General features: G+C 38.7%; 1 protein-coding gene across 2 annotated transcripts in view; it reads left to right on the top strand.

The window, feature by feature from the left end:
- Positions 1 to 5,323, top strand: part of PCMT1 (protein-L-isoaspartate (D-aspartate) O-methyltransferase) — a 41,882-nt gene extending 36,559 nt beyond the window's left edge. Inside the window, exons 7-8 of one of the 2 annotated variants that reach the window (XM_053460882.1) lie at positions 1,786 to 1,955; positions 4,518 to 5,323. In XM_053460882.1, the coding sequence (XP_053316857.1) occupies positions 1,786 to 1,955; positions 4,518 to 4,530 (183 nt within the window). In that variant the 3' untranslated portion in view covers positions 4,531 to 5,323. Of the gene's footprint in view, positions 1 to 1,785; positions 2,003 to 4,517 lie in introns of both variants that reach the window. The other variant, XM_053460883.1, reaches the window with a different exon arrangement.
- The last annotated feature ends 8,406 nt before the right edge of the window (positions 5,324 to 13,729 follow it).

Here is a 13,729-nt window from a genome sequence, read left to right as displayed (position 1 = left end):
TTGCTACTATGGCTTGTGGGATAAAAGTCTGGTTTTTTTTTTTTCTTCTAATGCTGTGGGGGGGCTGAATTTTCGGTTTTGGCCAAGTGCATCCTGAAATTTCGGTTTCGGTCCAGAATTTTTATTTCGGTGCATCTCTAGTAATTACACATTTAGGTGATCATAAGAAATTCATAATTTGTGCATGTCAGTCACGGTATTGGCTCTCCTTTGTGGCAGAGAATGTAATGGTACATTGTCACAGAGCTGTTAGAGGTGTCCTCTGTTTCACATTAGAATAGAGATCTGAAAGGATGGCCTCCCGTTTGTAGGAGCTTACATTTAATGTTAATATTCTATACAAATAGTTGAAATACTACGTGCTACATTGTGAGTGTGGGAGTTTAAAGCTGATCTTTTCTTTCTGGTTTTGGGTTACATAACAAATGTGCTAGAGATATGTCCGTGTAAAAGGACAGCCTTAAAAAAAAAAAAAAAAAAAAAAAAAAAAAAAAGTATGAATTATGAACCATTATTAGGGCTGCAACTAACGATTATTTTCATAATTGATTAGTTGGCCAATTATTTTTGTGATTAATTGGATAAAAGAATAAATGTAAATTTTTTGTTTAAAATAATTTTATGAACAATGTTAAAAACAAACCGCAGAATAAAACAACTGAGAAAAAAAAGCATTTCTTTCTCTCTGCCCCCCCGATATACCTTATACCCCCTATATGCCAAAGTGCCCTCTGATATGCCTTATACTACAGATATGCCAAAGTGCCCCCCAAATATGCCTTATACTCCTTATATGCCACTCTGCACCCCCCAACGTACCCCCCCCCCCCGTGTTCCAGATTCCTTGGTGTCTAGTAGGGGTAACCAGTGAACGTCTACACGATCTGCACAGACAAACCTCTGCTGCTGGCCGGCACTTTCACTGGTGCTTCTATGACTGAGCACCGGAAGGTCAGTGACGCCTGTGCTCCATCATAGAAGGAAGTGCCAGCAGCGGGAGAGGTTGTCTGTGTATATAGCGCAGACCTCCTCCATCGGCTGCCGGAGAGGAGGATCCAGGTCCCCTGCAGCGCTGCGGGGGATCCTTCTCTCTGGCAGCTGGGAAGCGTTGTGCAATGTGCGCAGACAACCTCCGCCGCTGCTGGCCGGTGTTTCCGCCAGGGCATCTATGGTGGAGCTCCAGAAGGCCACGTCACGCTGGTGCTCCATCATAGAAGCCCCGGTCGGAGCATTTGCTTTGAAAAAAACCTTAATCTTATATTATAAAATCGATTCAACTAATCAATAATGAAATTCGTTGGCATCGATTTTCATTATCTGTTATCGACTTTATAGATTCGTTGTTGCAGCCCTAATTATTATTTATATCATTTGAGGGATGCTGTCTGGTTTTGGTACATTGTGCACCTAGTGCGTTTCTTTGGCAGCAACTGAAATATGTAAAACTAATAACATAAGTTGCCCTTGCATATCCTCATTTTAAGGGTAAGTGAAGCAGTGGAGCCTGTGGTAATTCTCACGCAAATAGACTCACAAATATATTGGAAAATAATTTAGAAGTATTTTTTCCATTATAAAGTAGGGCATGTACATGTTTGTTTTATAACTCCAACAATTTGTATAATTTGCTTGTCGTAGTGCCTTCCATTGTAGGTTTTGTCCAAATTAATAGGAGTGGCTACAATAATTTATTTCAACACATTAAAATGGATAATTGTTGATGAGCACTGGTGCACACACAAAAATTTCATTAAAGTAGCTCTTATTGAGGTTTTTTTCCCCCAGCTTATAGATCAACTAAAACCTGGAGGAAGACTTATACTACCTGTCGGCCCTGCTGGTGGAAACCAAATGTTGGAGCAATATGACAAGCTAGAAGATGGAAGTGCCAAAATGAAACCTCTGATGGGGGTGATCTATGTGCCTTTAACAGACAAAGAAAAGCAATGGTCCAGGTGGAAGTGATTTTCTGTTCCACTTTCTCCTTCCAAATACACAAAAGGTGAAAGGTCTGGGGTTTAGCAGATAACTGGAATGGCTGCTTTTGCTGCTGTTGGTGCTCTCTGCTACTTCCATACCTTTTAAACACAGCCTTTAACAAGTTGCGCTCTTTTGATCGTGGCCGTTTAAACCTAAGATTTATTTAAGGTTACATTTAGTAACTAACACATGCACTTTACCTTTACTTGTGTTACATCTTTTAAGCAAAATTGTTTTTATATGAAGATCAATGTCATAAGACAATTATCAATCTCTAAAAAATGCCAGCAGTAGAGCTGCGACAATAAGAGGAGAATACAAAATTAACAACACAAACATAAGTACTGAAGGAAAAGGGGGCCCTGATCTTGTGGGCTTACAGTCTTAGAAAGTTGAGGATTGAGACAGAATGTAAGGGAAAGCTTGTAAACTATATCTGAACATCTGGGTTTTTAATATTGTTTTTAAGGCTCAAAACAATATTAGAAAGGGTTTAACAGAGAATAGGTACACAACAGGTAAAATCTATTATACAAAAATGGGGAGAAACAATAATGCCTGAGGAAAGTTCATAAATTATGGTTTATCAGAACTTTGTATTTGTTGCAAAGTTTTTACATTGATGCATTATTATGAGGTGTTTTTTTTTTTTTGTAGTCTTCTTGTTAGCATTATTTACCCTACGTTACTTAATTGTTTTATTTTTAATGATCAGTGTGCTAGGACATCATAGTGTGGCATGTCGCATTTTGACCCATGATGTTTGTGTACATTTATATCACAGGCATCTACAGATATGTGCATCCATTTAAAGTTGACGCATGTAGTGATCCTGCATTGTCAATAAGATATTGAACCCCTTTTGCAATCATATTTGTAATCTAAGGAGAGAGAGCATATTGTATTGTGCTGTAAGAATTTGCTGTGATAAAAAGTCTCTTGTCCCTTTCATTACACTGCCACCCCCTGACCCTTATGAAAATGTTTTGTTTGTTTGAGAGATGGTTAAAGGGAACATGGGATCGTGTATTGGAATTTAAGGGACAAGAAATGTAAAAACTAAAGTCATTTCTTAGGTTCTTATCTATGTTGCTCTGTGTGTGGCAGCTGATTAAGGATTATTTCTTCATTTTAATAATGCCTAATGGTGAGCCACAAATGAATAGACTGTACAAGTTAAGGCTCATTATTTATATATACATTTTTTTCTTCTAAATTTACCAAAATGTACACACTCGGCACATTATCTGCATTGATAAGTTCTCCTTTAGGATGAAGGGAAAGATGGTCGCCTAGATCTCTTTGGCTGCCCAGACTCGTTTGCACAAGTGGGGAAAAATTGTGTCTGACCTCTTGCCATTTTTGAATACTGGCTAACACCTCTGGGAGAATTATTATACCAGTTTAAGGTTGTTTAATTCTTTTTATATTGGGCACTCCAGCATGTAGCACGGTCAGAAATAAAGTAAAGTTTTCTCCCAACAATAAGTGGACCCCAAACAAGTACTAGTGCTTACAGGACCACCATCAGAAATCTTGGGGCCAAGTACTGGCTTACAGCCAGGGCAACCATGCTCCTTCTATCTCATTGTACTGCCCATATTTCACCCATCCCCCACCTCACAATCTTCCCGTAAGCACACTTTGAGAACAAGGGTGAACCTATGGTTAGTGGTTCCTGTGTATAATATTTTTTAAGTCACCTAACTTTAGCAGTGATTTGTGGCCAAGTGGCTGCATGACAAGTGTCCAAAAGCTCCAAGTGACATACCCTGGGTTGTCTGCTTTACAAGACACCTTTTTTTGATATTTTATGGTTCAAAATTCCATTATCAAATATAGGGGGGGGGATTTACTTTATAATTACTTTATTCAGGCATAAATCATCTTCTACAAATGTGTGGATTCAAGTTCTGTCAGTATCTTCACAAGTCAAGTATTAACCAGAAACTCAGCATGACAAAAAAATAAATAAAAAAAGTCAAAATTGCATACAGTTTTCTGCATGCTTGTATTGCTTGCACTTGCATGCTCAGTAATATGTTCTCCTGTCTGAATATGTCCAATTAATCTGTTGAGCCGGGAAGTAACAACTCATGTCTTATTTTAACCAGTTTTTCTATGAAATAGATGAGTGAAGCAAAGCATGATTTCTTTCTTCAAAAACTTCCTTGTTCTGTATATATTTTGTTGATTTGTCTGGTATGTTCAACATTTCAGAGTTCAACCTATTTTTTTTTTATTTTACATATATGTACTTTTTCTATTTCTTTCACATTTGGAACATTTAATCTACAGGATATTGCATGCATGTTTTTATAATCACAGTTTTCAAGAAAACTTTATTGAGGTGATGTTTTGATAAGGTACATATAACTTTTTTCTACATTCTATAATAATCTTTTATACCTATTGTACATCTATAGATGTCAACATCAATGTTTAGGAGCACAGTTAATGTTGGCAGATGTGCATTTTTGTTTTTCTTAATGTATGGTAGATGGATAATACGTTTCTCAATTCTGTTTTCTCTTCAGGGATGAATTATAACGGCTCAATCACTCCGATCCAAACATAGTATTATTGTGCCCACCTGCACTCTTCAGAATCAGCAACTCAGCTTGTTTTGAACTTTGTTACTCAGTTAAAAGCGGCATGAAAACGTAGGGTTTTTCTTTTTTGTTTGAAGATTTTAAAATTGTAAAAAGAGATTGTAAATCTCACTTGAAAAAAATAGCATTTCCGCATTTTTCTTTTCAATTTTAAGTGTGTTGATGCAGAATTGCTTAAACGCAACAATACTCGCAGTGGGTTGATTTTGCATTTTTGTTTTCATCTCTGGATAAATTTGGACTGTAATGTTCACTTTGGTCATCAAATGACACTACAGTTACTGCACAACATCAAGTTTTTGCTAATTGCTGCTATATAAATGAGCTTCCTTTTGAAAGTTTTATTTTTATGTGGAGTCGTAGACTAGCATGTGGATTCAGCTTTACCATACTACAAAAAAAAGTGTATGTCTGATCTTGTCCCATCCTGAAGAGGCCACAGACCGCCCTCTAGTCTTCACTGCATCAAAGTGAACAACTGTCTAGCTATCTTAATCTATTCCGATTGACCATATTTTTTTTATCCTATATCAGAGTAACTGGCATTCTGCTGTCCAAGCTCTTACGCGGTTAATGCAGTTTTGCGTTCACTTCTATGTATGACATGACATCAACATGTGCTATGTAAGCATTGTTCTTATTAATTGAACAGTTTATGCTTATTTGCCAAATAAAGTAAAAGGAAAAAAAACATGTGACTTTTGTGAAGCATCAAATAGGTTTGGGACACACAAAGAGTGCAAAAGTTAGAGCTTTGCAAATAACTTTCTCTTTACTCTTGATGGCTTTCCTAACATCAAATGTACCAAAAATAACCCTAACTCCATTGATTTAAAAGATATCACTGTGCGCTTTATTCATGAAGTTGGCACACTAGTTTGTATACGTTGCAGTTTCACCTCTTATTTCACCATGTATTGTGAGAAGCCAACCCAAATGAGCTCCTGCATGAAGAACTTAGTTTGCCCTGTGTAACGCATAATTACCGTATTTGCTCGATTATAAGACGAGGTTTTTTCCAGAGCAAATGGTCTGAAAAATACCCCTCGTCTTATAATCGGGGTCGTCTTCTAATCAGACCCCAAAAAAATGGCTGGGGCCATGCTGCTTACCGGTCACGAGCAGCGTCTCTTCCGTTAGAAGCAGGAGGACAGGAAGCTTGTAGCTTCCTCACAGAACTCTATCTCCCCCTCCCTCCTCTGGGGGCGGGGCCAGAGAAGTTGCTGGTACAGCCGGTCCCCTGCAGAAGTCTTCGAGTGAGAGATCTGCAGTTCAGGTAAGGGGGTGGGGGAGGGTTTTTGGGTAAGTATGTGTGATTAATGTGTGAAGTATGTGTGATTAATGGAATGAATGAGTATTTAAATGTTTGTGAATGTGTGTTTGTGTGTGATAGCATGGATGTGTAAGGGGGGTGGGGGTTGTAGCATGGCATAGGGAGGCTGTAATCCCACTACTATCATCCCCAGGTTCCAGCATGTACTGGCTGCCTTGGCTTGATAGGAGTGTGATTGCTGTTAGCAGCAATCACACTCCTATCAAGCCAAGGCAGCCAGTACATGCTGGGTTAAAAGGCATATCATGGGGCTGAGTGGCATATAGGGGGTTAAAATGCATTTCTGGACCTCCATATATACCTCCAGAAATGCATTTTAACCCCCTATATGCCACTCAGCCCCCTGATATGCCTTTTAACCCCCTATATGCCAGAGTGGCATATAGGGGTATAAGGCATATCATGGGGCAGAGTGGCAAATAGGGGGGGTATAAAGCATTTCTGGGGGCAGAGTGGCATAACTGGGGGGGGCAGGTTGGCAAATAAATGGAAATTTAAAAAATATATTTACATGAATTAATATTTACTGGTAAAACTTTTTTTCCTATAGGGTCGTCTTATATTCAGGCTTTTTGTTTTTTTCCTAAATTAATATTTTGATTTTGGTGGGTCGTCTTATAATCGGGGTCGTCTTATAATCGAGCAAATACGGTACATACGTGGACGTCACTTTTCTATTGACCTGTGCATTATGCATGGCAGAGGACCTTGCAGGGATGGCCCTTTTATAGTGGATTATGAAGTTGAGTTGAGACCATAAATCTCATGAAAACGCTAATCCAAAGTGTGTAGGTTGTTTCCCCAGACTTTGCTGCTGGCATACGAGGAAAACCTTAACTGAACTACCAGCTTTAATGTGTTTTCTCACATTTTGTAACCCTTTAGCTTTACAGCTTATGATACACAGTGCCTCAGATTTAGGACTGGCTTTTTGTTCTTGTCAGGATACTGCTGCACCTGCTTTAGGAACTGACCCAACATAAGGCATCAAATATCAGCAGTGGATACAGGAGTATGACCTTTCCCTCATCAAAACCAGATTTTCGGGGGGGGGGTTTGTCAGTGTGACATACTGATCACATGGACGGATTCAGTGGATTCCTTAAAATACCTGATGGAGGAGTTCAAATTGTATAGTAGGGTTTTGAATTATAAAATGAATATAACAAAAACTTTATTGCTGGGGAAAAATGTAAATAGGAATATTAGGGAGAGGATTGATCAATGCTATGAGTTTACCTGGGCCAAACTGGATTTTAGTTATCTGGGTATCTCTATTACTAGAGATGTTAAAAGGCTTATGGAAGATAACTTATTGAAATTAATGGAATATACAAATCGCCAATTAAAAGATTGGCAACAAATAGTACTATCTTGGTGGGGTAGAATTAACTCCATAATTACATACATTATCCCAAGGTGGTCATATATGTTCCAGATTTTGCCCCTGAAAATCCCAGATCAATGGTTATCTTTGGTACAATCTAGCTTCTCAAACTTTATATGGAGGGGGGAAAAAACGAGATTAAAACAAAAGATACTAACACAAAAACCATATTGAGGAGGTATCGCATTCCCTAGTATTAGAAATTTGTATCAAGCGATTATGATCTCCCATATTTACAGAATGCTAATTTTACAAGACACTAAAGAAGGCTGGTATGAGATCGAGCAAGAGTTAGCGGAAAGAGATGATTTGAGTTCCCTGATTTGGAATACACATGGCTTAAACATAATAAATGAGATCTTGGATCAGCTTATAACTCTTTGGGAGAGTCAATAGGGAATCTATAAAAAATTGATTAGCTCCCTTCAAATAGACATCCTTGAATCCAACATGGAAGACCTACATTTAAATACTTGGACACATCTGGGCATTATCTCTATTGAACAATTGGTGGAAGGGGGAGTAAAATAATTTCCTCAACTCCAAATGAAGTTTCAGCTCCCGGTGGCAGAGATCTTTAGATATTTGAGAGTAAAGAACTCCCTTAAAGAATCTCTGCCGCCAGAATTAAGAACAGTTTAAAGTGATTTTTAACACTGTTAGAGTTGGCCGAGTTATAGCAAAAGCCATGAAGCTGGTTTGAGAATGGGATAATAGGACAGACCCCCCCCCCCACATATAAAGATTGGGAAAGGGAGCTTAATAGTAAAATCGAACCGTTGGATTGGTTTAAGGCACAATCAAATACAGTGAGAGCAATACGCTCTTTAAACCTATTGGAGACTCAATATAAAGTCACCAATAGATGGTTTCTGGTGCCGATCAGAATTAAAAAAAAAATATCCATGTTGCTCTTCTAGTTGTTGGAGGTGCAACAATGAGGAGGGATCTTACCTCCATATTTGGTGGGGATGTGAGGAGATAAGAAAAGTTTGGCAGCGGGTTTTCGACCTGATAGAATTGACTAATGTCAGATTATGAAGATTACCAGAAGTGGCTCTATTACATTTAAATTGGCCGAGGATAGGAAAGAGATAGCTTCTTAGTAACCCACTGTCTGGTAGCAACAAAGATTATAATTGCCCGCAACTGGAAACAACCTGCAACTCCTCTCTGGGTACATCTAGTTGATCAGCTGGTTTTCCAGATTATAATGGAGAGGGCAATAAATTGGCCATATTGGCCTCAGGGTGCCCTTTCTTTTCTCTCCCCGTTGTGGTCCTGGGGAGTGGTCCGTCCTCTGGGAGGGGCGCTCTTCAAATGCAACTGGACCCTATATGTTTCTTGGATTCACCTGGGGCATGTCCCCCCCCCCCCGGCCGGAGTGGTTTCTGCCGTTATCTTTTTGTAGTAGCATAATTAGAAGTCTTGAGAGCCACGCAAGGAGCGAACGACTAAACAGACACTGTTTGATGAAAATGGCAGATGGATAATTATATAAGCCTTATGATAAGAGGGGGAAATGGGAATATATAATATATTTATGTATGTAACCAAACACAATTATATGTATTTAGTTTTATGATTTATGTACTTTTTTTTATATATATATATATATATATATATATATATATATATATATATATATATATATTGAATTTTTTTTTTACAAAAAATAAAATTAAGATCATACAAAAGCTAATGCAGAAGTCTAATAAGTACTAGTGTGTGTATGTGTTTTATATATATATATATATATATATATATATATATATATATATATATATATATATATATATATATACATACATACATGGACAAAAGTATTGGGCCACCTGACCATTACACCAACAGGGATTTTTATGACATCACATTCTAAATACATACATTAATATGAAGTTGGTCCACCCATTGCAAATTTAACAGCCTCCACTCTTCTGGGAAGGCTTTCCACAAGATTGTGGTATCTTTCTGTGAGAATCTTTGCTCATTCATCCAGTAGAGCATCCGTGAGGTCAGGCACTAATGTTGGACGAGAAGGCCTAGCTCACAATATCTGTTCCTGTTATTTCAAAGGTGTTGGATGAGGTTTAGTTCAGGTCTCTGTGCGGGCCAGTCAAGTTCTTCCACACCAAACTCATCCAGCCATATCTTTATGGACCTAACTATATACACTTGTGCACAGTCAAAAGTTGGAAGCATAGCATTATCCAAAATGTCTTTTCCTGCCAAACTGTTTTTGTGCCGATGATAATGCCAGCGGAACACGTGACCCCTTTCTGTGACTTTACATGGTCTTCCACATTGCTGTTCCTAAATGATTCCACTTTCTTTTGATACCATAGTTGGATGATTAGCTGAAAATTTAGAATGAGAAATTTCGTAAAAACAAGCGAAAATTAGAAAAAAAAACTATTTTTTTAAAATTTTCCCTCTGAATCCTCACAAAATTAGGTGATGGAAAATCCCCTCCAAGTTTATCAATTCAGGTGTCCTGATTTCAGAAATACCAAATTTATATAGATTTTCCATACTTTCCCGGCACCAGGGAACATCATATAAGGTGTACATTTTTTGTATAATTTTTATGCCTATGGCTTAACGGGTTTGGGGGTTGTGAATGGGGGCAGGAGGGTTATACTAGGTAGATGTTATGCTAGGGCAATGGGATGTAACGCTTTTTTTATTATCTTTTTTATATATTTTGTTTTATTTTTTTATTTAATTTTTTATTATTTTCTTTAGATATATATATATATATATATATATATATATATATTTTAAATGGTTAGAGGTCCTCTTAGGGACCTCCTGAACATGTTATTAATGCCAGTGATGTCACAATGACATCAATTAGCTCACTTTATTATTATTTATTTTTTTTAGTATTATTTATATTATTGTAATGATTTTTTTATTTTTTAAATGAATAAACGGGGTTTTTTTTCTCCTTCTCTGTTTCAGGATGGGAGGGGGGTGAGAGACATGGTTTCTCACTCCCCTCCCCGTTACGTCCATAGGGGATTGAAGGGGTTAAGCAAAGAAAGCGATGTTAGATCGCTTTCTAAGATTATTTGATGCCATAACGTGCCAGGCACGTCATTGTTCAATAACTGAACGTGTTTCTGCGATGTGCTTTGTGCATCATAGGTCATTAAGGGGTTAATTTAACAGAATCCCATCCACAAGTTTCTTCTGGCAAGCACAACTTTAACACAAAAGACCAAATTGCTATAGTAATTGCTATGTAAGTTTGGTAACGAGTATAGCTCTATGCATCCATCCTTGTATTCCGAATTTTAGCAGGGATTGAGATAGGAATCTCCAACTGACCCGGTCAAACGCCTTCTCTGCGTCGACCGCCATGGTCAGCAAGGGAGCCCCCGACCTAGTACAGGCGTCTATAATATCTATTATTCTTCTAGTGTTTTAAGATGAGGATCTGCCCGGAACAAAACCTATCTTGTCAATATGAATCGCCATATCAAGAATTTTCTTCATCCTTTCCAACAGTATCGTGTATCTTGAGGTATATTGTACAAACTCCCATATCTATTAAAGAAATTACCTATATCCTCAGGTGTCATTAGTACTTGTTTAGCGTCTATTATTTTGATTATTCGATTGGCTGCCCTATGTTTTTTTTTTTTTTTTTTTTATCTTTTGGTAAACGGTTTATCTGTTCTATTTCCTCTCGCATAGTATCCTATTTGTAATTTTTCCATATTCTTAGTTATTTTTTCAACTAATCTCTGATTAATCTGTTCTTGTATTTTCTTCACTTCTTGTGCTTTATCTCGTGAGGGTTCCAATTTTCTTTTCTAAGGGCCAGCCTTAGGGGTGTGTCGCCGCACAGGGCGCCACTGCCCGCCCGGGACTTAAATTAAAACATCAGGGTTTTTTTTTCCATGTTAACTAAAGCTAAAAAAAAAAAAACACACCCAAAAAAACGATATTTAAGTCCCGGTCAGGGGCGCCGAGTGGTCGCTCATGAAGTTTTCAGCAACCGCTCAGCGCCCCTCACTCTCCGTGACTCCGTCGCGGTGCCAGCGTTGCATGTTGGCTTCGGCTGTGAAGCGTGCACTGCGGCAGAGTGGGAAGACGGACGCCTCGCACCCCCACCGCAGGACTCTGGCAACAAGGTAAGTAGGGAGAGGGGGGGGGCAGTGAGAAGGGGCAAAGGTGGTAGGTATTGAGAAGGGGGGGAGGGGTTGGATAGTGAGAGGGGGTACATATTGAGAAGTGGGGAAGGGGGTACATAGTGAGAAGCGGAGAGTGGGTACATTGTGAGAAGGGGCAGATAAGAAGGGGAGGGGTAGATGTGGAGAGGGGGTAGTGTGAATGTGTATGAAAATGAATGAATAAATTTGTGGATGAATTGTGTGAACACATACAAAAATCAATTAATGTGTGGATGAATTGCTTGAATTATTTGTGAGACTGCATTAATGAAGATGTGTAAATGATTCGTGTGAATGAGTGAGTACCTGTGTAAGTGTCTGTCATGAATGTTTAAGTGATTTGGGGAAATGCAAAGATGGTACATGAATGGTGGGCTGTTTGCTGACACAAAGATCTTACACTGGGCTGTTAGGGGACAAAGTTGGCTCAGGCTGGGCTGTAATGTGTGTGTAATCTGGGTGCTGATCAGGTTCTATGTCGGCAATGTGGACACCAGGGCTGGCTTTGAGGTGTGCAACCTGTGATCTATGCCTTTAATGCTGAGTTTATATGTGAATTCCAATTGATTTATATGTGCAAAGTTGGGTGTGTGAATGTGTATGTCTGAAATGTCATCAGTAAGGGTGGATGATTGTCACATCGCATTACCCAATACGACAAGTAAGTATGGATCTTTCAGGGCAGCATTCTCTGGTGTTAATCCAACCTGTACACGGGACAGATTGTCATAATTATTATTTTGTCACAAAGCGTATATATGTGCTAGATGTTTATGCCCTGCAATTATATCACATTACTGCAACCTTACTGTTGGATTTTAGTAGCCTTTAATGGGTTTTCAGTTGAGGTTGTTGAATCCTGGTGTGTCCTCTGAGACAAGATTACGCTTACTGGACACTTATGTAAATATAATTTTAGAAAAAAAGAGGAGAAAAGCAGTAACTACCGAAAAGATGACATATTAATTTGCTAATTTAAAAGGAAGTTTAATGTCCCTTTATAGCCACAGTAAAGATAAAAGCATATTCAAGTTCTTTGAGACCTTTTATATGTATTCTTTAAAAAAACTGGGGAAACATATTGACCTTACCTGAGGTAGACGCTCCGGCCCTCATCCTCTGTGGTTTCATGCCATGTGGATTAGTTGCTAAAAACAGCCAGTCAGTGGCAGGAAAGTCTCCCCCTTGAAATCAAAGGGAGCCATTTCCGTGCATTCTTACAGTGATATGATTTGACTCCTGTCTGTGGTGTTAATTATGTTCACTGGGTGAGTACTGGATGTAAATATACGTTTGCAAGGAGATGTGTTTGGCAAAACACACCTCCTGCACGGGAAATAGCTAGGGTGTGGAAAGGGATCAGGGGAGGGCTGGCAGCCTAAGGCCTGGGGGGTAAGTCAAGTGCCCCATTCTGCCACCGACTCAGCCCAGCATACATGCCCATCTTTTCCTGATTTTCTAACGCGTATTGACGTAATAAAACAAGACAAATATGATTCAAATGTGGTTTAACATAATTAAATTTAATAGCAACAAAGGATGGTAAAAAAACAAAGCAAAACCTAACGTCCCCTTATGGGAAGTATAGTACACAGCAGCAGGGAAATTGTAAAGGCTAATATGAGTACCCTAGTAGGATCATACCTTAAAGTGGGCCCATACACTCTCAAATATTAATTCACTGGAAGGGCTAAATGGGGACAGGGCTGACACTGGGGAGCTGAATGGGGGCAGCAATGACATGGGCTGATTGGGGACAGAGGTGACACTGGGAGGGGCTGATTGGGGACAGAGGTGACACTGGGGAGCTGAACTTGTGTGTCTATATTAAGTGTTTATGTATAAAGTATGTGTCTATACACATATATCTATATATAAATAAATAAAATCTCCCTTTTTTAAATGAATAAAAAAAAAACTTTATGCAGTTTGTCCCCCTCTACAGACACACTTACACACACACTTAGGTACACAGCCAGACACACTTACACAGACACACACTTACATGCAGACAACCTTACAAAAAGAGAGAGAACCTCACACATACAGATTTATTTGTCACTTACACTGATGCACTTACACACAGAGAGACAAATCAACACACACTTGCAGACACGCAGAGGCAATCTTACACACAGGCACACCGATTTTTTTATTTTTTTTTTAATACAAAAATGCATTTTGCTGTTTGTCCCTCTCCACTTACACACACAGACACACTTACACACAGACTTAA

The sequence above is a fragment of the Spea bombifrons genome, chromosome 3, assembly GCF_027358695.1.
Source record: "Spea bombifrons isolate aSpeBom1 chromosome 3, aSpeBom1.2.pri, whole genome shotgun sequence".
NCBI lineage: Eukaryota > Metazoa > Chordata > Amphibia > Anura > Pelobatidae > Spea > Spea bombifrons.
This window is presented reverse-complemented; position numbering and strand designations above follow the sequence as displayed.